General features: G+C 37.5%; 2 protein-coding genes across 2 annotated transcripts; both read right to left on the reverse strand.

The window, feature by feature from the left end:
• Positions 1-3,633: 3,633 nt before the first annotated feature.
• LOC138326083 (PAT complex subunit Asterix-like) lies at positions 3,634-8,043 on the reverse strand. Its single transcript, XM_069272223.1, has 3 exons — positions 7,896-8,043; positions 4,652-4,751; positions 3,634-3,786 (listed from the first exon to the last, which is right to left on the reverse strand). Exons 1-3 carry the CDS (start codon positions 7,949-7,951, stop codon positions 3,685-3,687), a joined length of 258 nt encoding a protein of 85 aa, XP_069128324.1. The 5' UTR covers positions 7,952-8,043; the 3' UTR covers positions 3,634-3,684.
• Positions 8,044-20,451: 12,408 nt separating this feature from the next.
• Positions 20,452-27,185, reverse strand: LOC138326085 (ATP-dependent Clp protease proteolytic subunit-like). Its single transcript, XM_069272224.1, has 6 exons — positions 27,053-27,185; positions 26,169-26,360; positions 24,631-24,727; positions 23,531-23,721; positions 21,998-22,103; positions 20,452-20,561 (listed from the first exon to the last, which is right to left on the reverse strand). The coding sequence occupies exons 1-6, from the start codon at positions 27,068-27,070 to the stop codon at positions 20,485-20,487; spliced, it is 681 nt and encodes a 226-aa protein (XP_069128325.1). The 5' UTR covers positions 27,071-27,185; the 3' UTR covers positions 20,452-20,484.
• Positions 27,186-27,637: the final 452 nt, after the last annotated feature.

Here is a 27,637-nt window from a genome sequence, read left to right on the forward strand (position 1 = left end):
CTTCAACTATCAAATTTCAAGATGGCTCCTTGGCTGCCATCTTGTTGATTGATAGGTCTCAAATCCTAATATGCACAATGAGGGCCCTAGGGGAACCTACATATGAAATTTGAGAATGATCCATTCAATATTTTGTGAGAAATAGCGATAACAAACTTAAACAAGGACATAGTCATTCAGATCCCCCGCCAATGGAGATATCAAAGCTGAAGTAAGTTTGATTGTGGAGACTTATGTGTATGAAAAAAACAGGAAAAAGGAGGGTTGAGCTAAAGAAAGATGGAGTATAATTCAAGTAGAGCGGGCTGCAATTGTTGAATCAGGTATACAGCCTTGACATTTATATTAGACTATATACAAAAAGTTGGGTGGAGTTTTGCACAGTAACATTTACCATTTACCATGATATTTTCAGCAATGTTTCCATGGTAACGGAAAAAGTGCAAAAAATGAACACCTAAAAATAGCAAAAGGTACTACTAGACCATAAAAAGAATGTGTCTATGAAGTTTCGTGGAAATATCTCTTCTGGTTTTAGAGTTATGCTCCGGAAACGAACCTGGTACAAAAATATGATATTTTCAGCAATGTTTCCATGGTTACGGAAAAAATGCTAAAAATGAAAACCTGAAAATAGCAAAAGGCACTACTAGACCATAAGACCAATGTGTGTATGAAGTTTGGTGGAAATATCTCTACTGGTTTTAGAGTTATGCTCCGGAAACAATTCGGACGGACGGACGGAACCCATTTGTATATCCCCCGCCAACTTCGTTGGGCGGGGGATTAAAAAAAAACCGACCGACCGATCCTATTTTGTTTGCCAATGTAACCCTAAACAGACATTTTTTGCCTAATTGGAAATGCAACATGCATTTTTCATTTGACCAAGCTGTAACGTATCACAGTATCTGTCAGATTAAACATATACCACCCTTATATATTATCATAGTATAGTTGCATTAACGAAAATCCGGGAAGACAAACTACACAGAGCCATTGGTACTCTCTGGCGTCATCCCTGTTATAAAATTCGCCAAACCCTTGACATCTGTGCATCATTATCTTATAGAAGGAAATCATTGTTTTCGTAAAACTGCAATCCCGTATCATGCCTGTGTCACATACGTCTCACCGTACTTGAACAGTCACTAGAGTACTAGTTTCTTCAGTTGACTGCCCACACGTTCACAGGTAAATACCAGAACACAAAACGTTTTTACTCAATAAGATAAAAATTTCAACATTGATTTGGTTTTTAATATGTATAGTGAAATAATGCCCAGAAATAGCTTTGAAAATGTATATCGAGAACTGTGGTTTGTCGTTTATTTGATTTGCTTGATATTGAATAAGAAGCGTGCGGGTCGTTGTAGCATGTACACACAGGGATATGAAAATTTGTTGTAATTCATATAAACAGATATACACCTTTATATGAAGAATGAGAATGTTCCTGATTTCTAGACCCCTAAACATGGTCAAGTACATATCAGCTTCACATTGTCTCTATAACATAATGTTGTACTTATTTTTTAAGACGCCCCCTGATAACTGTGGTATACGCGTCCGTCTACGTGTATGTAGTACGTCTACGATCAGAACTGGAGATGTCTAGTCAGTGCACACAATAAGCAATTAGAACAAAACACATGTCAATATCGATAAGACTGATGGGTCAGGGGAGATAACTCTTTCGCCGTTAGAAATCCTTTATTTACTTGGCATATTATTATTAAGTAACAGTAAAAAAAACAACAAACAAGAGGCCCAGAGGGCCTGTATCGCTCACCTGGTTTTTTGTTAGTAATTATCACAAGACTCTGGCAATTAGAAAAATAAGCAAAATTGACTCCCGAAGTTTAATTTTGAATCACAACCATACAATGATGCTATTGATACCATACAAATATGCTATCCAATACATAGTTCAGAGACAAAGTAATTTATATGAAAGTAGTAGCCTAATTGACCTTTTTGATCTCGCATCTATTGCCGTCTAAGGCCCAGGGGGTCAGCCCTATCATTTGTACAATTTCAAATCCCAACCCTATAAGGATGCTACCATTGCATTATAAGTGCTCTTCCATTCTTACTTGCAGAGAAGAAGTCGTTTATATGGAAATAGCTAAATTTACCTCTTTTGACCCCACCCTTCAGGCCCCCGGGGGGTCAGCCCCATCATTTGCAAAATTTTGAATCCAAACCCTATAAGGATGTAACCATTGCATTATGAGCATAATCCTATGTTAAGTTGAAGAGAAAAAGTCATTTATATGGAAATTGACCACTTTTGACCCCGCCCCTCAGGCCCCTAGGGGTCAGCCCTATCATTTGCACAATTTGGAATCCCCACCCTATAAGGATGCTACCATTGCATTATGGGTGCTATACCATGCTTAGTTACAGAGAAGAAGTCATTTATATGGAAATAGACAAATTGACCCCTTTGTGACCCCGCCCCTCAGGCCCCCGGGAGGTCAGCCCCATCATTTGTACAATTTTGAATCCCCACCCTATAAGAATGCTACCAATGCATTATGGGTGCTATCCCATGCTTGGTTTCAGAGAAGAAGTCGTTTATATGGAAATAGCCAAATTGACCCCTTTTGACCCCACCTCTCAGGCCCCCCGGGGGTCAGCCCCATCATTTGTACAATTTTGAATCCCCACCCTATAACGATACTACCATTGCATTATGAGTGCTATCTCTTGCTTAGTTTCAGAGAAGAAGTCGTTTTATGGAAATAGCCAAATTGACCCCATTTGACCCCGCCCCTCAGGCCCCCAGGGGGTCAGCCCAATAATTTGTACAATTTTGAATCCCCACCCTATAAAGATGCTACCATTGCATTATGGGTGCTATCCCATGCTTGGTTTCAGAGAAGAAGTCGTTTATATGGAAATAGCCAAATTGACCCCTTTTGGCCTCGCCCCTCAGGCCCCCGGGGGATCAGCCCCATCATTTGTACAATTTTCAGTTAGTAGCCCATAAGGATGCTACCAGTCAAATTTTCTTGAAATCCGATCAGTGGTTATGGAGAAGAAGTCAATTGTTGACAGACGACGGACGCCGGACGCCGGACGCTGTGGTATCCCATAAGCTCACCTCAGTCCTTTGGACCAAGTGAGCTAACAAACGAATTGATAAACTGCTGCGCTCTCAGAAAGGCTTTGCCTTAAATTATATTACTTTTTGCACTTTCTGAGAAATAGCGATAACAAACTGAGAAATAGCAATAACAAACTTTATATATCAAAATCAAAGATGGCTGCCTGGTGGCCATCTTGTTTACCGATCTGTCAAAAAACGCAATACGCACAACTAGGGCCCCAGGGGAACCTACATATGAAATTTGAGACAGGTCCATTCAGCACTTTCTGAGAAATAGCAATAACAAACTTAAACTATCAAAATCCAAGATGGCTGCCTGACGGTCATCTTGTTGACTGATTGGTCCCAAAATGCAATATGCATAACTAGGTCCCTAGGGGAACTTACATATGAAATTTGAGACAGATCCCTTCAGTACTTTCTGAGAAATAGCATTAACAGATGGACGGAATGACGGACCACAGACAAAAAATGATTTGAATAGCCCACCATCATCAGATGCTGGAACCAATTTACACTATATAAGTAAATATGCATTTATTTTGTATCCTCTAATGTTCTAACAATACTTACATAAAACTACTGAGCATTTGTTTTGTATCTTCTGATGTTCTTGAGTTTGCGAAGCTGATAAAAGAACAGTAGACAGCTGCCCAGGCACACCATTTCAGCTTGAGAGGAACAGAAATAATTTCAAATTAATCTACTTATACATTTGTATAATAAACAAAATAAATAATTTTTACTAAGTTACAGTAAAACATGCTTATGACAATCCTCTGGGGATCAAAGAATTGCTTTGTTACAAACATTGTTTATTTTGCCCATATAACAGATATCTAGGAACCTTTATAGGGAATGAAAATTACTATTTTATATTTACAGTTTGCACTGACATGGACTCAATAACCATGCTTTCTAGTATTATCATTATCAGTGTATAATGATAATACAACAAGTGTGACGATTCTATTGTTATGGTAAGTCGCTGGCATAGCAACGTAGGGTCATGACCCCACTTTTGGTGGGAACATATGAATGACTCGATTCCAATCAGCTGTTCAATCGAATTCGTTGACGATGACGGGAGAGAACAAAATATGGGTATTTTAATAAAAAATACGCAACTGTCCCGAGAATAAATAATATTCATTTACATGAAAAACTGTAAATACATGTTATATGAATAAGGAATACATTTTTATTTTGTTGAGGTTATGAAGTTAAAATGATAATGGAGCCTGTGTAAATTATGTAACCCCGGCGAAAGTCTTATTCCTTAAATAACCATGGATTTACTGTAAGCATGTTTGTTATAAATGTGTTTTATTCTATGAATTTCCATCGTTAAAATTTAATACTTGGTATTTTGCAGAATTATCCCAAAGAGTTGGTGTCATTTATACATTATTAAATATCAACCTTCACTTTATCTTGGCTTCTAGCATTTCACCATTTCAATATATTGAGGAGCAATAAATCTCCTGGCAGACATTACATATACAAGTGAAAAATAAGTACACAAATATAATGTACCTTCATCATCAGTCCACACATACTGAATATCATTCCAAGGAGGTTCATGTAGTCGGGAGTAGGATCATCGGAGGGTCCACCAGGCTGTGGAGGTTTATACCTGTAAACCAAGTGAAATAGCCAAATAAAGCCATGGTTAGCCTAAATTTAAATTACTGTAGAAGATCAGGGAACACATATGATTCCTGTCAAGTGCCCCGACCAGGAATCGAACCCGGGCCTCTGGTGTGAAAAACTACGGCTCTACCGACTGAGCCAAAGAAGCATGCTCCGTCAGTTGAGTGACAGAGATCGTATTTAAAACCATATACAAGCCACACAGGCCCACTCATTTTACACTACTCCCCGTTTTTTCCTTAATCTCAACCAGAGACTCTTTAACCATCTTCCATGGGTTATTTAGTTGGGCCCCAATGTAGAAGAACAGGGAAAATAGACATGATTCCTGTTGAGTGCCCCGGCCAGGAATCGATACGGGCCTCTGGTGTGAAAAACTATGTCATCGGCTCTACCGACTGAGCCAAAGAATAGTGTTTCCCACAGGAAAAAAAAGGGCATGGTGCTGGGTTTTGAAAAGGGCACTTTGACCGCGATAAATAACCATCAGAGGGGCACAAAGGTTATATCGACGACTTCCAATACAAGGGAAAATCTTTAAAACTGTCTTGTTGTTAATGTAATTCTGGTTCAACTTAATATCATTTAAATGCTTTAAACTCTCTTAGTTGCTAAGTAATATCAGAACATCCATTTAATTATTCTGAGTGAACAAAATGATTTTGGAAATAGTTATCTGCCGATCACATATGATCATGACTATAATTGATTCACAAGAAAGATCTAAATTTCATTTATATTAATTAAAAGAATGGGAAAAATGCAAAATGTATTCCTTTATTTCAATCCAATTACCTTTATTTTAATATATATCTTTATTGAAATATTAAAAATACTGTATTGAATTGAATAAGATAACATGTTTCATTATAATGAATAATTAATTAAAAAAATGTTCTAAATTTACAAGCATTAAATTAAGAAAATACAGATAATTAGATTAGTATTCCAAATATTTGAATTTAATCTGATAGAGAAAAAAAAAAAATCTTTTTAATTTGATTTATTTTAATTACTTTGCTATTAATAATTTTATTAATATTAATATATCTTTTCTAAAAATAAATTCACATCGAAATTCTAAAAAAATTTATACCGTTTTCATTTTTAAAAACGTGTACATATTAGTAAAAATCCTGAAATTCAATACCTCCGGATCTACTTTTACAATACACCCAAAATGGCGGCCATTACGATTGCAAATTTTGTGACATCCATCAGATATAGATAGGCCTATTTAACATTAAAAACGTAAGTAAATAATTTACAGTTGTAAGCAGTATTTGTTTTTGAAGTAATGCTCACTATCTGTGGTAGTCATAAAACTTATTGAAAGGCCAGCTGATTGTTTTCTAGGCTGCCGATCGGCTGCTCAGACTTCAGCTTACGTAATACACAGACCTGAAAGTGACACCACAAGCCAAGGTGGAAATAGCCCAAGGCTGCTAATTAGGGCCACTGGGGTATTGGTCAGGGGGTCAGGGAGTGGTCACACCTCTTTTGTTTACTTAATTATCAAGCCACTGCCTGGTATTTTGGTAGTTTAGTAAAAGTGTACTGGGGACAAACGGGGCAGGGCGTTAGGTTATAGGGGCATGGCGTCAGGTAAAAAGAGCATGGCGCGGCGCCATGCTAATCGGGGCTGTGGGAAACACTAAAGAAGCATGCTCTGTCAGTTGAGTGGCAGAGACTGTATGTAACATTAGCCACACCGACCCGCACCTTTTACACTACTCCCCCTGTTTTTCTTGAGATATCCTTAATCTCAATCCGAGACTCTTTTACCATCTTCCTGGGCTCATGCTACCCATTTGCATTTTCGTTATCAACGAATCTATCTGGCTAATTGCGAAAATAAATTCATCCATAGCGTAAGCCTATTGAAAAGCTGGTTTTAATCAGATTGGGACTTGGGGAAATACTTGGCCATACCCCACAGGTATCGCTGCTAACCCCTGGAAACTCGAGGACCAGTTTTTTCCTTGAGGGGAGAGTATGTAACCCGGGTGAATACTCTGCAAAATACCTTTCGGCTAGAGAGAACTTCTCTTTAACTCAATCTGTTGAGCGTCAGACTAGTAACTCAGTGGTCCCGAGTTCAAATCCTGACAGAGGCAGTATATATCAAATCATGTGCTCTGTTACACTATAGCTGATTTCAGCTAATCTATCTCAATAACTATAGCTAGTTAGCTACTATCGATTAACAGAATGGCTGTTCGAACAATATCAGAATGTCTCTGGTGGGCTTGACACAACGTAATGACCAAAACTGCCTCGTCGTGTGCTCCCATAACATGAGAGTTGACTGGTCAGCCGTTTTTTTATCGAACGTTATTTTGCTGACTGTCAACTCTCATTTATTTGATTTATTTGATTGTTATTTCTTTGATGCAGCTTCCGACGTCAGATGAAGGTGGAAGGAAAAGTGCAATAATATCAATATTTCTTGCTCTAACAGTGATAACTTTGAATAGTACTTACAGTTAAGGTATTAATTATCCCATTTATCTAGGAAAACCATAACTTGAGGCCTCATAAAATAGTATTTTAGCGGATTAGATATGATGAATCCTTTCCGTAACATTTTTACCTAGTTTTAAATATGGCGGCTGGTTACTACAATGTCAAAAAACGGAATGCAAGTAATAGTAAAGGCAGATCAAGCGTTTTGGGGACTTTGCAATTTGTTTTTTTATTTAACCGGCCGGATCGCTTTAATCATGAAGTTTTGTCTGGGTCATGAAAGTTTACGTTAGGAGATGTAAAGATTTGTTTAAGATGAATTTAACGGCTGATTTTGTCAAAATACTTGTTGATTTATGAAAAAGGGGTAGGTATTTGACATTGGTGACTATTTAAATATGATTTAAACGTTTTATATTGTCACAATCCAATCTTTGAAAATGTTACCCTCAGCATCGGGTAAATGGCCTATCGGAAGTTAGAGGTTAGACACGACGTAATGTTCCAAAAGTGTCTCGTCGTGCTATACCTCTAACATTGTTGGAGTACCTCGTCGTGTAACTGTAACAATGTTGGAGTTGGGACGACACAAAAACATGTAAATAACAGATAAATTTGCTAGGTGCTTGATGTATCATGGCCTGGTAACCGATATACTTACCTGTTTACTTTGTTTGCTCGTCGTGGATCGTTGGCATTATTAGTACTTGAAGACATTCTGTATCTGCTTTTAGCGTCAGACCGGTCTGGCTGTAAACGGAAGTAACGTGTGCGTTTTAACTTAGCTACTTCCGGGAATACTATAATAATAGATCCGCATCCGGATATTTTTCCAGTCGTGGATTAAAAAAGAAATCACTGAAATTTTAAGTTACCACGTTATTCAAGCCCCTGTTTATCATATCTTATTTTAGTTAAATATCTCGTGAAAAAAAATCAAATAAAATTTCAGAAATAGTCTATAAGAGGATCGAAGTTTCTGTTACTACTGGCCTTAGGGTCTGGGCCAGGGTGTAGTTTTGACCCAATTCTTTTCATTCTCTGTTTATCGGAGTATTTTCTAATAATACTATACTGATACCAACGCTATCTATGAACATCAATTCTTCTGCTGGCCAATAAAACCAGTAATCTGAACACAATAAAACACGATCATACCTAAGTTAACAAGAGCTGTTGGAGAACAGCAAAGCTCGCCTATTCAGAAGAAGTTGATGTTCAAGTATTTACTATTTCAACATGGAAATATGACAAATTAACAGACTCAAAAAAAAAAAAAAAACCTAAAGGGCCCCAAATTGGTTGTATTATCATGTTCAGCATCCATACACATTAGGAAAATAAAATCATAAACAGTTATGATGACTTAAGCTTAAACAATAGACAAAATAGAAACTTGCTCAAAAACTTTAACATGGAAATATGACAAATTAACAGACTCGAAAAAACCTAAAGGGTCCCAAATTGGTTGTATTATCACGTTCAGCATCCATACACATTAGGAAAATAAAATCATAAATATTTATGATGATTTAAGCTTAAACAATTGACGAAACAGAAACTTGCTCAAAAACTTTAACGTGAAATGGGACGCCAACGCTGACACCGACGCCGGGGGCACAACATTAGCTCCCCCTATTCTTCGAATAGGCGAGCTAAAAATTAATCAAAATATCTTTGTAACGACCAGAGAAGACAAGCGGAACTATTGCTGTCATTTATAGGCAAGTACAAGTCAAAGTAAAATTCCAACGTGTTCAAAGTAAAAACAACCATAGAGCGACAAGGAAGGAAATAAGACGCACTAGCAGCTAAGTAGTCAGCTAAACCTGCCTATATTATTAGGCTTCCCCCCCCCCCCCCCCCAAATTTATATTAGGCAAAAACAAAAACAAAACAAAAACACATAAAAATATAAGCAGTTTTAGCGGACTAGCAGCTAAGGTCATCATCGGTACTCCATGGGTACAGCTGAGTGTCATCCTCTATACTCTAGAGGTTCCGATCACATACGATTTCTACATCCTTGGACTACCTCATAGTAAAATTGAAGGCAGCTCAGGGGAACAAATCTGAACCAATCACTTTGAAGACTTCAGAGAGAGCGACGCCCAACTTCAAAGCCAGACAGTCAACTACAGTGTACCGTTATACGGCTCTTTTGATGTACATCAAAGGACTAAATTACCTGTTCTGATATGTTGCCTCCAGTTTTACTATGGGATAGTCCAGGGTTGTAGAGTTCGTAAGTGATCGGAACTCCTGGAGTATCGAAGATGAGTTTACTGTTTGAGTGAACGCTAACCTTCACAACTAGTGCACTTGTAGTGCACTACATTTAAACTACAGGTAATTTTATCTTATCGAGTGCACTGAAAAACTAAAAACATCCACTGTATTAAACCCCCTCCATGCCTCTGCGCAAAAACTTAAGCCACATAATCGTCGATCAACCATGGTTTACACGCGAATGCGAAAAGAAAAGAAAGGAATTCCATGAAGCTGAAAAACGTACAAAATTCTTAAAAATAAAGAGAATCGTAAAAAGTTAATCAGGAAAAGTAGGGAATATATAAAAAAAAAAATAATGCAAATTTTAGAAAGTTCCAAGTAAAAACAGAACGAAATGAGGAAAACCTCCATGTATGAACCGAAAGCATTCTGGGATATCTTAAATAGAATTGATAAAATAGATAATTCAATGAGAGTTGACATGCCAATTCATGAGCTCCATGATTACTTTAGAAATTTAAATCTGAATCCTTATAATACTGAAGACCAACTTGAAATTCCAGCCTGGACTGATATACCGTTATATGACAATATACTGAACGGTCCAATTATTAGTGAAGAAATAGTAGACACTGTTAAAAAAATAGATAATAATAAAGCGTGGGAATTAATTATATATTTAATGAATACATTAACAGTACAATTAATGAAATGTTGACCACATACCATCAACTTTTTAATATTGTATTGGACACAGGTATAATACCAGAAAGTTGGAGTACTGACATAATTAAGCCAATTTTTAAGAAAAAAGGTGATCGTAAAGAATTAGATAATTACAGAGCTATAACGCTAGTCTTATACTTGGGTAAAGTTTTTTTACGTCAATAATAAATTCCAGACTTTACACATTGGCAGATGAAATTAATCTTATTAGTTGCGCTGAGGCGGGCTTTAGAAAAGGACACTCGACCATAGATAATATTTTCATTCTACATGCTCTGAAATCTTTGTATCTGTCTTCAGGTAAAAAGCTCTATTGTGCCTTTATTGATTTTAGGAAGGCATTCGACTCGGTCTGGTGTATAGCCTGCAAAAAGTATAAAAAAATGTAATATAACTGGGAAGATATTTATTGTTTTATATGGTATGTATTCAAACACTAAATATTGTGTGAAAAATGGTAATGAAATCACCTTCAACATCGGTTTGAAACAAGAGGAAAATTGCTCTCCGTTTTTGTTTGCTCTGTATTTGAACGATTTAGACACTTCTTTATTGAAAAAAATGTTGATTGTTTGATGTAACTGATTCTAGTACCCTGTACCCTGTACCCTGTACCCTGTACCCTGTACCCCCTACCCACTACATGAGTTGCTATTACGGACTATCGGCTTGCGCATGCGCGGGTTATGACGCCTTAGATGTTCGAGTGAATTACAATAGATTATGAAGGAATCTTATTACTTGATATAAAAGCAATTTTTCAATTACTTTCATACCAATGGCAGTCGGTAAATTTATTCCGAGTCATACTTGCATACCTTGTACCCTGTACCCTGTACCCTGTACCCTGTACCCCCTACCCACTACATGAGTTGCTATTACGGACTATCGGCTTGCGCATGCGCGGGTTATGACGCCTTAGATGTTCGAGTGAATTACAATAGATTATGAAGAAATCTTATTACTTGATATAAAAGCAATTTTTCAATTACTTTCATACCAATGGCAGTCGGTAAATTTATTCCGAGTCATACTTGCATACCTTGTACCCTGTACCCTGTACCCTGTACCTTCTACCCTGTACCCTGTACCCTGTACCCTGTACCCTCTACCCTGTACCCTGTACCCTGTACCCTGTACCCTCTACCCTGTACCCCCTACCCACTACATGAGTTGCTATTACGGACTATCGGCTTGCGCATGCGCGGGTTATGACGCCTTAGATGTTCGAGTGAATTACAATAGATTATGAAGGAATCTTATTACTTGATATAAAAGCAATTTTTCAATTACTTTCATACCAATGGCAGTCGGTAAATTTATTCCGAGTCATACTTGCATACCTTGTACCCTGTACCCTGTACCCTGTACCCCCTACCCACTACATGAGTTGCTATTACGGACTATCGGCTTGCGCATGCGCGGGTTATGACGCCTTAGATGTTCGAGTGAATTACAATAGATTATGAAGAAATCTTATTACTTGATATAAAAGCAATTTTTCAATTACTTTCATACCAATGGCAGTCGGTAAATTTATTCCGAGTCATACTTGCATACCTTGTACCCTGTACCCTGTACCCTGTACCTTCTACCCTGTACCCTGTACCCTGTACCCTGTACCCTCTACCCTGTACCCTCTACCCTGTACCCCCTACCCACTACATGAGTTGCTATTACGGACTATCGGCTTGCGCATGCGCGGGTTATGACGCCTTAGATGTTCGAGTGAATTACAATAGATTATGAAGGAATCTTATTACTTGATATAAAAGCAATTTTTCAATTACTTTCATACCAATGGCAGTCGGTAAATTTATTCCGAGTCATACTTGCATACCTTGTACCCTGTACCCTGTACCCTGTACCCCCTACCCACTACATGAGTTGCTATTACGGACTATCGGCTTGCGCATGCGCGGGTTATGACGCCTTAGATGTTCGAGTGAATTACAATAGATTATGAAGAAATCTTATTACTTGATATAAAAGCAATTTTTCAATTACTTTCATACCAATGGCAGTCGGTAAATTTATTCCGAGTCATACTTGCATACCTTGTACCCTGTACCCTGTACCCTGTACCTTCTACCCTGTACCCTGTACCCTGTACCCTGTACCCTGTACCCTCTACCCTGTACCCCCTACCCACTACATGAGTTGCTATTACGGACTATCGGCTTGCGCATTCGCGGGTTATGACGCCTTAGATGTTCGAGTGAATTACAATAGATTATGAAGGAATCTTATTACTTGATATAAAAGCAATTTTTCAATTACTTTCATACCAATGGCAGTCGGTAAATTTATTCCGAGTCATACTTGCATACCTTGTACCCTGTACCCTGTACCCTGTACCCGCTACCCTGTACCCTCTACCCTGTACCCCCTACCCACTACATGAGTTGCTATTACGGACTATCGGCTTGCGCCTGCGCAGGTTATGACGCCTAAGATGTTTGAGTGAATTACAATAGATTATGAAGGAATCTTATTACTTGATATAAAAGCAATTTTTCAATTACTTTCATACCAATGGCAGTCGGTAAATTTATTCCGAGTCATACTTGCATACCTTGTACCCTGTACCCTCTACCCTCTACCCTCTACCCACTACATGAGTTGCTATTACGGACTATCGGCTTGCGCATGCGCGGGTTATGACGCCTTAGATGTTCGAGTGAATTACAATAGATTATGAAGGAATCTTATTACTTGATTTAAAAGCAATTTTTCAATTACTTTCATACCAATGGCAGTCGGTAAATTTATTCCGAGTCATACTTGCATACCTTGTACCCTGTACCCTGTACCCTGTACCCTGTACCCCCTACCCACTACATGAGTTGCTATTACGGACTATCGGCTTGCGCATGCGCGGGTTATGACGCCTTAGATGTTCGAGTGAATTACAATAGATTATGAAGAAATCTTATTACTTGATATAAAAGCAATTTTTCAATTACTTTCATACCAATGGCAGTCGGTAAATTTATTCCGAGTCATACTTGCATACCTTGTACCCTGTACCCTGTACCCTGTACCTTCTACCCTGTACCCTGTACCCTGTACCCTCTACCCTGTACCCTGTACCCTGTACCCTGTACCCTCTACCCTGTACCCCCTACCCACTACATGAGTTGCTATTACGGACTATCGGCTTGCGCATGCGCGGGTTATGACGCCTTAGATGTTCGAGTGAATTACAATAGATTATGAAGGAATCTTATTACTTGATATAAAAGCAATTTTTCAATTACTTTCATACCAATGGCAGTCGGTAAATTTATTCCGAGTCATACTTGCATACCTTGTACCCTGTACCCTGTACCCTGTACCCCCTACCCACTACATGAGTTGCTATTACGGACTATCGGCTTGCGCATGCGCGGGTTATGACGCCTTAGATGTTCGAGTGAATTACAATAGATTATGAAGAAATCTTATTACTTGATATAAAAGCAATTTTTCAATTACTTTCATACCAATGGCAGTCGGTAAATTTATTCCGAGTCATACTTGCATACCTTGTACCCTGTACCCTGTACCCTGTACCTTCTACCCTGTACCCCTACCCTGTACCCTGTACCCTGTACCCTGTACCCTGTACCCTACCCTGTACCCCCTACCCACTACATGAGTTGTTGCTATTACGGACTATCGGCTTGCGCATGCGCGGGTTATGACGCCTTAGATGTTCGAGTGAATTACAATAGATTATGAAGGAATCTTATTACTTGATATAAAAGCAATTTTTCAATTACTTTCATACCAATGGCAGTCGGTAAATTTATTCCGAGTCATACTTGCATACCTTGTACCCTGTACCCTGTACCCCCTACCCACTACATGAGTTGCTATTACGGACTATCGGCTTGCGCATGCGCGGGTTATGACGCCTTAGATGTTCGAGTGAATTACAATAGATTATGAAGAAATCTTATTACTTGATATAAAAGCAATTTTTCAATTACTTTCATACCAATGGCAGTCGGTAAATTTATTCCGAGTCATACTTGCATACCTTGTACCCTGTACCCTGTACCCTGTACCTGTACCTTACCCTGTACCCTGTACCCTGTACCCTGTACCCTGTACCCTGTACCCTCTACCCTGTACCCCCTACCCACTACATGAGTTGCTATTACGGACTATCGGCTTGCGCATTCGCGGGTTATGACGCCTTAGATGTTCGAGTGAATTACAATAGATTATGAAGGAATCTTATTACTTGATATAAAAGCAATTTTTCAATTACTTTCATACCAATGGCAGTCGGTAAATTTATTCCGAGTCATACTTGCATACCTTGTACCCTGTACCCTGTACCCTGTACCCTGTACCCGCTACCCTGTACCCTCTACCCTGTACCCCCTACCCACTACATGAGTTGCTATTACGGACTATCGGCTTGCGCCTGCGCAGGTTATGACGCCTAAGATGTTCGAGTGAATTACAATAGATTATGAAGGAATCTTATTACTTGATATAAAAGCAATTTTTCAATTACTTTCATACCAATGGCAGTCGGTAAATTTATTCCGAGTCATACTTGCATACCTTGTACCCTGTACCCTCTACCCTCTACCCTGTACCCTCTACCCTGTACCCCCTACCCACTACATGAGTTGCTATTACGGACTATCGGCTTGCGCATGCGCGGGTTATGACGCCTTAGATGTTCGAGTGAATTACAATAGATTATGAAGGAATCTTATTACTTGATTTAAAAGCAATTTTTCAATTACTTTCATACCAATGGCAGTCGGTAATTTTATTCCGAGTCATACTTGCATACCTTGTACCCTGTACCCTGTACCCTGTACCCTGTACCCTCTACCCTGTACCCCCTACCCACTACATGAGTTGCTATTACGGACTATCGGCTTGCGCATGCGCAGGTTATGACGCCTAAGATGTTCGAGTGAATTACAATAGATTATGAAGGAATCTTATTACTTGATATAAAAGCAATTTTTCAATTACTTTCATACCAATGGCAGTCGGTAAATTTGTTCCGAGTCATACTTGCATACCTTGTACCCTGTACCCTGTACCCTGTTTGTTGAAAATTTATGAACTGTGTCGCGACAATATTGATATGTATGTTAAACTGTTTATTATTCTGTACGCTGACGACACTGTTTTAATGTCGGAAACAGCGACTGGTTTACAAAATATGTTAAATATGTTTGAAGAATATTGTCAAAAATGGAAACTTGAGGTTAACACAAAAAAGACCAACAAAAGTCGTAATTTTTACTTTTTAGCTCACCTGGCCAAATGGGCCGGCGAGCTTATGTCATGGCGCGGCGTCCGTCGTCCGTCCGTCCGTCCGTCAACATTTCCTTTAAAACGCTACTAGTCATAGAGTTCTGCATGGATTCTAACCAAATTTGGTCAGAAACATCCTTTGGGAAAGGGGAACAGAGTTTGTATAAATTTTGGTTCTGACCCCCCCCCCCCCCGGGGGGCAGGAGAGGCGGGGCCACATAGGGGAATTGGAGGTTAATCCTTTAAATCGCTACTAGTCATAGAGTTCTGCATGGATTGTAACCAAATTTTGCCATACAAATTCTTGGGAAAAGGAGAACAGAGTTTTTGTAAATTTTGGCTCTGAACCCCGGCGGGCGGGGCCCAATAGAGGAAATAGAGGTAAATCCTTTAAATCACTACTAGCCATAGAGTTCTGCATGGATTGTACCCAAATTTGGCCAGAAACTTCATTGGGGGATTGGGAACAGATTTTGTGTAAATTTTGGTTCTGGACCCCCGGGGGCAAGAGGGGCGGGGCCACATAGGGGAAATAGAGGTAAATCCTTTAAATCGCTACTAGTCATAGGGTTCTACATAGATTGTACCCAAATTTGGCCAGAAACATTCTTGGGAACAGAGCTTTTGTAAATTTTGGCATCAAACACCCCGATGGCAGATGGGTCGGAACCCAATAGAGGAAATAGAGGTTAATCCTTTAAATCGCTACTAGTCATAGAGTTCTGCATGGATTCTAACCAAATTTGGCCAGAAGCATCCTTGGGGGAAGGGGAATAGATTTTGTGTAAATTTTGGTTCTGGACCCTCCAGGGGCAGGAGGGATGGGGCCAAATAGGGGGAAAAGAGGTAAATCCTTTAAATCGCTACTAGTCATAGGGCTCTAAATAGATTGTACCCAAATTCGGCCAGAAACATCATTGGGGGAAAGGGGAATAGAGTTTGTATAAATTTTGGCTCTGACCCCTCTGGGGGCAGGAGGGGTGGGACATAATAAGGGAAATAGAGGTAAATCATTTAAATCGCTACTAGTCATATAGTTCTGCTTGGATTGTAACCAAATTTGGCCCAGAAAGATCCTTGTGGGAAGGGTAACAAACAAGAGCTGTTGGAGAACAGCAAAGCTCGCCTATTCAGAAGAAGTTGATGTTCAAGTATTTACTATTTAAACATGGAATTATGACAAATTAACAGACTCAAAAACCCCTAAAGAACCCCAAATTGGTTGTATTATCACGTTCAGCATCCATACACATTAGGAAAATAAAATCATAAAACATTTATGATGACTTATGCTTAAACAATAGACAAAATAGAAACTTGCTCAAAAACTTTAACATGGAAATATGACAAATTAACAGACTCAAAACCCCCCTAAAGGGCCCTAAATTGGTTGTATTATCACGTTCAGCATCCATACACATTAGGAAAATAAAATCATAAACATTTATGATGTCTTAAGCTTAAACAATAGACAAAATAGAAACTTGCTCAAAAACTTTAACATGGAAATATGACAAATTAACAGACTCAAAAAAAACCTAAAGGGCCCCAAATTGGTTGTATTATCACGTTCAGCATCCATACACATTAGGAAAATAAAATCATAAACATTTATGATGACTTAAGCTTAAACAATTGACGAAACAGAAACTTGCTCAAAAACTTTAACATGAAATGGGACGCCAACGCTGACGCCGACGCCGATGCCGACGCCGGGGTGACAACATTAGCTCCCCCTATTCTTCAAATAGGCGAGCTAAAAAGGGAGCAGAAAGAGTTGAACCCAACAGGGGAAATAGAGTTAAATATTCACATTCCTTCAGAAAAGAAACAATGAACCTGTATTCAGAACATTACTTGCCATTACAAACCAGGTGAGCGATGCAGGCCCTCTAGGCCTCTTGATGCATAACGAAAACAGATATTAAGTAACCGATATTCAAGCCAATAAAGCACATTTTGCTCTTTACTGTATGATAAAAATATTAATTTACCTGTTGATATACAACTTAAGTTATCCAATTCATTAGTTACCCCAATATTATCATATTCATGTGAAATATGGGGGTACGAAAATACAAGTATGATGGAAAAAATACATCTACAGTTCTGTAAAAGAGTTCTTGGTCTACGAAAAAATACCTCTAATTTCATGATTTATTGAGAAACCGTGCCGGCAGGTATCCTATTACTGTTAATATTAAACTAAGAATGATAAAATTTTGGTATACTCTTCTATCCAATGAAAGCAAACTGTCTAGTTTTATGTACAAATTGATGTTTACTCTCCATGTAACTGGTCAGATTGAGTTTAAATGGATGAAATATGTTAAAAATATTTTAGACAGTGTTGGATTAAGTTTTGTTTGGATACATCAGAGAAACTGTTTACCTAAGATTTTGATTTAAACATATTTCATTGCGTAATTTTATATACAATGGGATTGGGCACAAGTTTTCCAACTTATATGAAGCCCTCTCCCTACAGAATTATTAATAATTATATGACAAAGAACACAAAAATGGTAAAATATACATATTTACAAAATTTTAGAGAGAGAGAGAGAGAGAGAGAGAGAGAGAGAGAGAGAGAGAGAGAGAGAGAGAGAGAGGGAGAGAGTTTATTTTAACATATGTATATAATTACTTAATGTATTGATATACATGTATATGTATTTGTAATCACTCCCGATGCTGACGACCGAAGTTGTACTAATCTCTGTTCTTGTCTCGCTGCTTTACTTAAAGTTCATCACATCCCGTGTCTTGGTATCTTTCTCCTGTCAGTCTGGTGCTTTCTTATAATTACGTTTCTCTTCTGTCGTCAGCATCAGAAGGGTATAGGAGATTTCAGAAAAGATGGCGATGACGTCACACAAAGGTACATCCGGGCGCTCAAAGGTACAACTCCGTTATATCTACACATAAACATAGAGGGAAAACAGCCCCTTGCGATGTTTGTTTACATTTAATTGTAATAAATAGTACGACAATCCGAGAACTATTGCGTTATTTGAATTATAAAAAGGGTAAATAAAAATATTTAACAATAATATTTAGATATAAACATCTGGTATTTATATATTTTACTCCGTTTATACTCCATTTTCTACCGCCACGAGAAAAAAACACGGTCGCCATTAGACCTACGTATAAACATTGACAGAAGTTACAAAATTGACAGAAACTACAAATTAAATTCCAAGTTTCCCCAAATATTATACTGATATTTTAATAAGCAATTACTGTTTTCTAAGTCTTACTTGGTAAAACACCTTACGATGTGTGATTATGACCAAATTAAAATTTGCCTTCGTAGATACCCCAAGCGCACTGCAGCCATTACGTACAGTACTGCCGAGATCCCGAATTTCGTCATTTTTCATAGTCACAAAATTATGTATTCTGGTTAACTTTTTCGTTAGAAATTTTGGAATTTAGTTTATAACATTCAAATGAGTCATTTTATAGTTACTTTTTATCATATTTTTAAACAAAACTTCGAGTATTTTAGAATTCTCAAAGCCGTGCGCAATGTGTCCTGGTCGGCATTTATACATTGTAGTAATTACGATCTACATTGTAGCTATATTCATAAATCTAAATGTAGTCTATCTAACATGTATTCAAGTTATTTAAAAGTAATATCACCTAAATTTGGGACTTCACATAACGGCACATGGAATAAAAGTGATTAAAAAATAAAAAAATAAACTCATGAAATTGAACGATTTCACTATTTTTTTTATTTTTCGAGATATCGGCAGCCATACTGTACGTCTACGTGCACATACATGTATATCTTCATTTATGTGTAACAGTGGTTTATACCATTCATTTAAAATAATATATACATAGGAAATAACGAAAGATATATATTTTACAAGTACTTATTAAGATATGTGTTGGTAATTACGTATAAATATTATTAATTTCCCAATTATCGGCTGTTGCCCGAGGTGATCTACCAGCGAAGCCATGCACGAGCGACCGTGGTCTGGCCAGGTGGTTCACTTTTCGTTATATTTATATTAAATAGTGTTATGAACAGATTTTTCGTGTATAACAGAAATATGATACATTGAAATCAATTATCTATTCATAACTTTTTCACAACATGGATTTCTACGTGTGAACAAAAAGCGGGTACGTGTGACGGCCCGGCACCTCTTCGCAAGCTGGCTTCAACACTAAATCTAAACAAATATATTTAGCAATAAACAATTGTAAATATAAATGTCTGTAACCTCTGAAACAATAAGAAACTATTTTGAAATCAGAATTTGCAAGTATGAAAGTGTATACTTTTGTCAACGTATCGATTATGTATCAGGGATGTACGTATCTGTTATTGTTTTTATTAGTCGCCATACCGTGTTTGTACCTTTGAGGACCCGGATGTTAACTTTCTGTGACGTCACGCCATCTTTTCTGAAATCTCCTATAAAGAAACATTTTATAATAGTTCATATTATAAATAGTATAAGTAAGAGGAGGAGGTGGGGTGGGGTTGGGTGGGGTGGGGGTTAAATCTATTATAGTCAGTTATATACTGTTGAGTGCTCTGACTCATTGTAATGTTGTCTTCAAGAGATATAGCTGGACTTCCATGTAGTAGTAGCTGCAGGTCTAAAGGAATGAAGGTATTTAACGTTCGAAATTCGACCAATCGGAAGCCTAATTCGATACACTCCATGTAGCTCACAAGCAACCTTGACCATCTTTAGGTCCCTAATGTTCTATAAATGCAGGTGAGCAACTCTTGTATGTTTCTATTCATAAGTAGGGGAGTCCAGGTACAGTGTAAAAGTCCTAGAGAATTGAAAAACATTTCGCAAGATTCCAATATAACCAAAAGGAAAAGTTATAAATTCATGTAATTCCATGCAGTATCTCCATATATTCAAGTTAAATTGAAGTGGCTTTCTCTGTATATAGCGATTTGTGGACTTGATACTCGTAATTAATCATAATGAAAAAAAAGAAACATTCAAAAACATTTAATAAATATCTAAATCTCATAAAATTTCATCAATTAATCCAAACTCTTTTGCTTCATGTGGGGTCATATAGTTGTCTCTGTCCAAGGCTTTCTCTGAAATGTAAACAATTACATATACTAAATACTCCTCAAAAGATGGTCTTAATCTATAGTTAGAAATTGAAATGGCCTTGGCACTTGGACAAGGAATGAATAAAATGTTATTAGTGTATTCCGAAAAATCAAACCAATGCAAATGTAATAAGGTCTAGAAGTGTCTGGTTAATAAGTTATATAATTCTGTTGAGTGAAACCTTCTTTTTTTACTTTCGAAATGGTCATTTTCAGCTTTCAACTGCATGTAATCAATCAGATAGTCAGCATGATGATATAGGACTGTGAAGTATATACTTTTGGAAAATTTCTATGACAATAAGAGAACCCAGAGGGATCTTGGCGGCCAACAAAGATTAATTTATGTCTAACAATTGAAAAAGGGATCTTTTCTCTGCTTTTCAAACTTTATCAATCAAAATCCAAGATGGTGGCCTATCAGCCATTTTGTTGACCAATCAGTTCCAAAATGCAATATGCACAACTAGGGCCAAAGAGGAAACTACATATGAAATTAGAGAAAGATCCCTTCAGTACTTTCTACGAAATTGTGGTAAAAACTACAAATATCGAAATCCAAGATTGCTGTCCAAGGTGGCTGCCTGGCAGCCATCTTGTTGACCAATCAGTCTCAAAATGCAAAATGCACAATTAGGGCCCTAGGGTAACGCACTGTAGATGTGAAATTTGAGAAAGATTTGTTCAGGACTTTCTGAAAAATAGAGGTAACAAACTTCAACTATCAAAATCGAAGATGGCTGCCTGGTGGCCATCTTTTTGACTGATCGGTCCCAAAATGCAATATGCACAACTATGTTATAGAGCCCTAGGGGAACCCTACTTGTAAAATTTGGGAAATATACCTTCAGTACTTTCTGAGAAAGAGTGGTATCAAACTTCAACTAACAAAATCCAAGATGGCGGCTGTTCGATATTTGAGAACGATCCCTTTCGTACTTTCTGAGAAATAGCAGTAACAACCTTTAACTATTAAAATCCAAGATGGCTGCCTGGTCATCTTGTTGACTGATCGGTCCCAAAATCCAATATGCACAAATAGAACCCAAGAGGAACATAAATGTGGAATTTCAGAACGATCCCTTAAAAACTTTCTGAGAAATAGCGATAGCAAACTTTAACTATCAGAATCCAAGATGGGTGCCTGCTTGTTGGCCTATCTGTCCCAAAATGCAATATAACAATCTTTAACTATCAAAATCAAAGATGGCTGCCTGGCGGCTATATTGTTGACCGATCAGTCCCTGAATGCAATATGCACAACTAAAGGCCCTAGGGGAACGTACTTTGAATAGCCCACCATTTGATGATGGTGGGCTAAAAATCTATATGCTATAAAAAGTATGGTGGAGGATGGGAGGGGAGGTAACTCCTGCTCACAGTGTTTTCTTATAGTACATTTAATACGAAAGACCTACCTATAACCAGAGGTGTGAGTCCCGTGTGTTTTACATACAGACTCTGAATCAACTCTTTCGTTCTCTTCATGTTAGCAGCCATGATTTTGAGGTCTGTGACATAACCCTGAAACAAACAGTAAAGCATCACAACATCAACTCTCAGAATATCATAAGAAAATTTGACAAATCTTTTGAAGTTGGTAACATCTTTAGTTTCAACATCTGAAAACAACATTTATAGCTACAACGATTCTAAGAAAAAACTATTTACAGAAGGCCTGTATCACTAATATTGTCACTACAGTCTGACAATCAATCTGTGTTATGCTAGTGCTATAGAATAGCATGCCAATCTGTGTACAAGGGCTGTGTCTACTGCTAGTGCTATAGAATAGCATGCCAATCTGTGTACAGGGGCTGTGTCTGCTGCTAGTGCTATAGCTAGCATGCCAATCTGTGTACAGGGGCTGTGTCTACTGCTAGCTAGCATGCCAATCTGTGTACAGGGGCTGTGTCTGCTGCTAGTGCTATAGCTAGCATGCCAATCTGTGTACAAGGGCTGTGTCTACTGCTAGTGCTATAGCTAGCATGCCAATCTGTGTACAAGGGCTGTGTCTGCTGCTAGTGCTATAGCTAGCATGCCAATCTGTGTCCAGGGGTTGTGTCTGCTGCTAGTGCTATAGCTAGCATGCCAATCTGTGTCCAGGGGTTGTGTCTGCTGCTAGTGCTATAGCTAGCATGCCAATCTGTGTCCAGGGGTTGTGTCTGCTGCTAGTGCTATAGAATAGCATGCCAATCTGTGTCCAGGGGTCGTGTCTGCTGCTAGTGCTATAGCTAGCATGCCAATCTGTGTACAGGGGCTGTGTCTACTGCTAGTGCTATAGAATAGCATGCCAATCTGTGTACCGGGGCTGTGTCTGCTGCTAGTGCTATAGCTAGCATGCCAATCTGTGTACAAGGGCTGTGTCTGCTGCTACTGCTATAGCTAGCATGCCATTTAATGGCTGTTACAAGCACACCACCAACAAAATAAACCCTGCACATGTTACTGGAAATGAACTTAATTAACAACTAATATAAAAGCAATCTTGAACAGGTTAGCGCAATTATGAAATGATGCAATCCTATATCAGCATAGTTCTGCTGTGAAAAGCAATAAAATTAGATATGTGAGTCTTGTTAAGATTTAACCTACAGACCTGATACGATTCTCATTAAGAATTTACCAGTAGACTTGATGAAAGTCTCGTTAAGATTTTACCAGTAGACCTGATGTGACAGTCTGCTAAGAATTTACCTATAGATCTTAAGTGAAGGTCTCATTAAAATTTTACCTGTAAAACTGATGTGAGGGTCTCATTAAGATTTTACCTGTAGACCTGAAGTGGGAGTCTCATTAAGATTTTACCTGTAGTCCTGATGTGAGGCTCGTTAATAATTTACTTGTAAACTTGATGTGACAGTCTCGTTAATATTTTACCTGTAGACCTGAAGTGAGTCTCTTTAATATTTTACTTATAGACCTGAATGAGAGTCTCGTAAATATTTTACCTGAAGACCTGAAGTGAGAGGTTGGTGGACCATGATGGTGGAGTGAGGTGAGGCGTATCGCATTCCTTGTGTACCACCAGTCAGGAGGAGAGAACCCATACTACATGCCTCCCCTATACACAGTGTAGCTATAGGGTTTTTAATATACTGCATAGTATCGTAGATGGCAAGACCTGCAGATACCTTTCCACCTGGAAACAAAAATACCATGGATGTTTTAGTGACTATCTGATCTTATACTGTGGATTTTTAGTGACAATCTGATCTAATACCATGGATGTTTTAGTGACAATCTGTTCTAATACCATGGATGTTTTAGTGACAATCTGATCTAATACCATGGATGTTTTAGTGACAATCTGATCTAATACCATGGATGTTTTAGTGACAATCTGATCTAATACCATGGATGTTTTAGTGACAATCTGATCTAATACCATGGATGTTTTAGTGACAATCTAATAGCTTTCTGTACTTTTATCTGCAAGTAATGTCTACATAGGTAAGTTAAATGAAGTTCAAGTTAAGTTACAATTTCAAGAAACGTATCCTTTTGAAGGCATATATATTCAAGGATTGAATGTATTTAATAATTTGTCTTCATTTTGTCCAAATTATGAATTATATTATCATATGTTTTCATTTGCACTTGGTTTAGCTCCCTTACTATAGACATGAAGTAACTGACTCCATACAGTGTGCTACAATGTCTTATGTGGATCAAACATTTTCCATTTTAGTTCACAGCAAAACACCCAATCTATACGAAATTTAAAAAAAAACTTGTGCCATCTGGGTAAATGGGTGTATATAATAACTGTCCATATTCTTTTGGTATAACGATGGAATGGTATGATTTTTAATTTAGAGTAAATCACTTAAAATATTACACCCTTCACATTTTGAGAACCACCTTTTAATGTCCTACAAAATGACATATAAAGCCCCTTCCATCAATTTTGACATTAAATATGAGCTAAATGAAATTCTAAGAGTGGGAATAATGAGAAGCACAATCCTAGTTTTTCTTTTGCTTAATGTTTTGTTGCTAAATTAACAGACATTTAATCTATCAAAGTATCAATATATGATTAACTTACCTGGACTGTTGATAAATATTCTGATCAATTTCTCTGTATCTTCAAAATGTAAACATAGTAGCTGGGCCATCACCTTCTCTGCTACGTCATCAGTTACCTGGAATAATCATACATAATCATACATAGGCTAAGTCATCAGTTACCTGGAATCATCATACATAATCATACATAGGCTATGTCATCAGTTACCTGATTAATCATACATAATCATACATTGGCTACATCATCAGTTACCTGGAATCATCATACATAATCATACATAGGCTACGTCATCAGTTACCTGGAATCATCATACATAATCATACATAGGCTACATCATCAGTTACCTGATTAATCATACATAATCATACATTGGCTACGTCATCAGTTACCTGGAATCATCATACATAATCATACATAGGCTACGTCATCAGTTACCTGGAATCATCATACATAATCATACATAGGCTATGTCATCAGTTACCTGAATAATCATACATAGGCTATGTCATCAGTTACCTGAATAATCATACATAATCATACATAGGCTACATCATCAGTTACCTGGAATAATCATACATAATCATACATAGGCTACATCATCAGTTACCTGGAATAATCATACATAATCATACATAGGCTACGTCATCAGTTACCTGGAATAATCATACATAATCATACATAGGCTACGTCATCAGTTACCTGAATAATCATACATAATCATACATTGGCTACATCATCAGTTACCTGGAATAATCATACATAATCATACATAGGCTATGTCATCAGTTACCTGGAATAATCATACATAATCATACATTGGTTACACCATCAGTTACCTGGAATAATCATACATAATCATACATCGGCTACATCATCAGTTACCTGGAATAATCATACATAATCATACATAGGCTACGTCATCAGTTACCTGGAATAATCATACATAATCATACATCGGCTACATCATCAGTTACCTGGAATAATCATACATAATCATACATAGGTTACGTCATCAGTTACCTGGAATAATCATACATAATCATGCATAGGCTACGTCATCAGTTACCTGGAATAATCATACATAATCATACATTGGCTACACCATCAGTTACCTGGAATAATTATACATAATCATACATAGGCTACGTCATCAGTTACCTGGAATAATCATACATAATCATACATAGGCTACGTCATCAGTTACCTGGAATGATCATACATAATCATACATCGGCTACATCATCAGTTATCTGGAATAATCATACATAATCATACATAGGCTACGTCATCAGTTACCTGGAATAATCATACATAATCATGCATAGGCTACGTCATCAGTTACCTGAATAATCATACACAAACTGTGTGTAAAATGAATTCTATGGAATCGAGCAGTTCAAATTGTTTCATTATGATTAGTAAGTTGGTAATTATCGGGGTTTTTCTTGTATTAATCTTGACAGCTTCTTGCTGCTTGTTTTTTTCAGATAGTGAAAACCAATATTACATGTACATATATCTATTAAACACATCAAGTTCTGTATATAAATACTAACTGGTCCCATCAGACAAATAATTCTGTCCTTCATCAGTCGGGTGAACACGTCCACAGTTTTGCCTCTATCTGCTGTTTCCGTTATTGATGGAGCATTTGCCAAGTGTATTACAGGTGCCTTGTGGAGCTTTCTGTGAATTGTTAATGATTGAAGAAAACTTCTTCCATGACGACAAAGAGGAACAGTGGCTTTCTACAAAACAAAAGGCCAAGTTGATGATCATCTGTGCGCATGCTCGGTGTGACATCACGAGTAAACCTCGTGAACATCTCTATTGGTACAATATACAACACAGTAAATTAAGGTACATATTGTATACACATTTAAAGTAGTGGAACTTAAATATGTATTGGAGTCATGTATTGAGAAGTTGTTTGAAGATTTTCACATATTTGACTTCAACATGCTACAGGTCCAGTATCAGGTAACCTATCCGGATCACTTGTCATTTGTAGAGATATCATTTACAAAAAGGTCAAGGTCATTTATTTGAACAAACTTGGTTGTCTTTCATTGAAGTTTGTATATATGCCTAATGGTCTCACTATAAGCCTACTACATGTAGTTCTTGCATAGACAACAAGTCATTTAAATATTTAGACTCTGTGGTCCCTGTAACCTTGACTGAATGTCGAAGCCATTAATTTTAACAAACTTGGAAGCATTCATCCTACATGTAGCATGCCCAATAATTAGGCAGTAATTAAAGTAACGTTAGGCCTTAAAATTTTGTGATTGAAATAAAGTGATATACAGTAGAATCTACAAATTATACACAATGTCAGGATAATCGAGATGTAGAATGTTGAAGAAACATTTGTGTATGCCTCATACTATTAAATACTGTCACATATATCCTTTGAGAATTAATGTCATTAACCTACCTTAAAAATAGTAGCCATCGCACAATATATGGCCTACTACAACGCTGCAATATAGTTAGAAAGATGTCGCAAAACTGGAAATAAAACACTGGCTAGTTTCCACAATAGTTTATCGGTTATATTAACCTGAAGTAGTGTAGAGTAGATCTAGACTTGCCCAAGTCCTGATGGTAGTTTTTTTATTCAACATAGGAGGATAAAAACGATAAAACATCTATTTAAGGAAAGTTTTAACAAAGGATATGATAAATTTATTTATATCAATTACAGATAAAGAATACAAGATACCAACAGTCCTTTTGTCAGATTCCGTATAGAATGGAATCGAACCAACTGGAGGAATTCACTTAGATTGGGGTCCGCACTCGATATAGAACATGATAGAAGGTCGCACTAGATCTAGACCGTCGTTTCATGTACACATTGTATCTTCTTCTGCTTCTGCTTCTGCCATTTGGGTATCCCCAGTCGACGTTCCGACTATTTTGATACTTTGGGTGAGTGCGCAAATTTAGTGCCGTGAAAATTTAAAATCTTAATGAGAATAATTGAAGAAAAACAATGTATTAAATAAAAATAAATAAT

This window comes from Argopecten irradians, chromosome 6 (assembly GCF_041381155.1).
Source record: "Argopecten irradians isolate NY chromosome 6, Ai_NY, whole genome shotgun sequence".
Taxonomy (NCBI): Eukaryota; Metazoa; Mollusca; class Bivalvia; order Pectinida; family Pectinidae; genus Argopecten; species Argopecten irradians.

Coding starts and splice junctions, on each gene's coding strand:
- LOC138326083 (XM_069272223.1), bottom strand. CDS start 7,951: ATGTCTTCAAGTACTAATAATGCCAACGATCCACGACGAGCAAACAAA. Junction 4,752..7,895: donor CGAGCAAACAAAGTAAACAG/GTAAGTATATCG, acceptor CTTGGTTTACAG/GTATAAACCTCCACAGCCTG. Junction 3,787..4,651: donor TGTGTGGACTGATGATGAAG/GTACATTATATT, acceptor GTTCCTCTCAAG/CTGAAATGGTGTGCCTGGGC.
- LOC138326085 (XM_069272224.1), bottom strand. Junction 24,728..26,168: donor TTATTTGTCTGATGGGACCA/GTTAGTATTTAT, acceptor TGATTATTCCAG/GTAACTGATGACGTAGCAGA. Junction 23,722..24,630: donor AATATTTATCAACAGTCCAG/GTAAGTTAATCA, acceptor TTTTGTTTCCAG/GTGGAAAGGTATCTGCAGGT.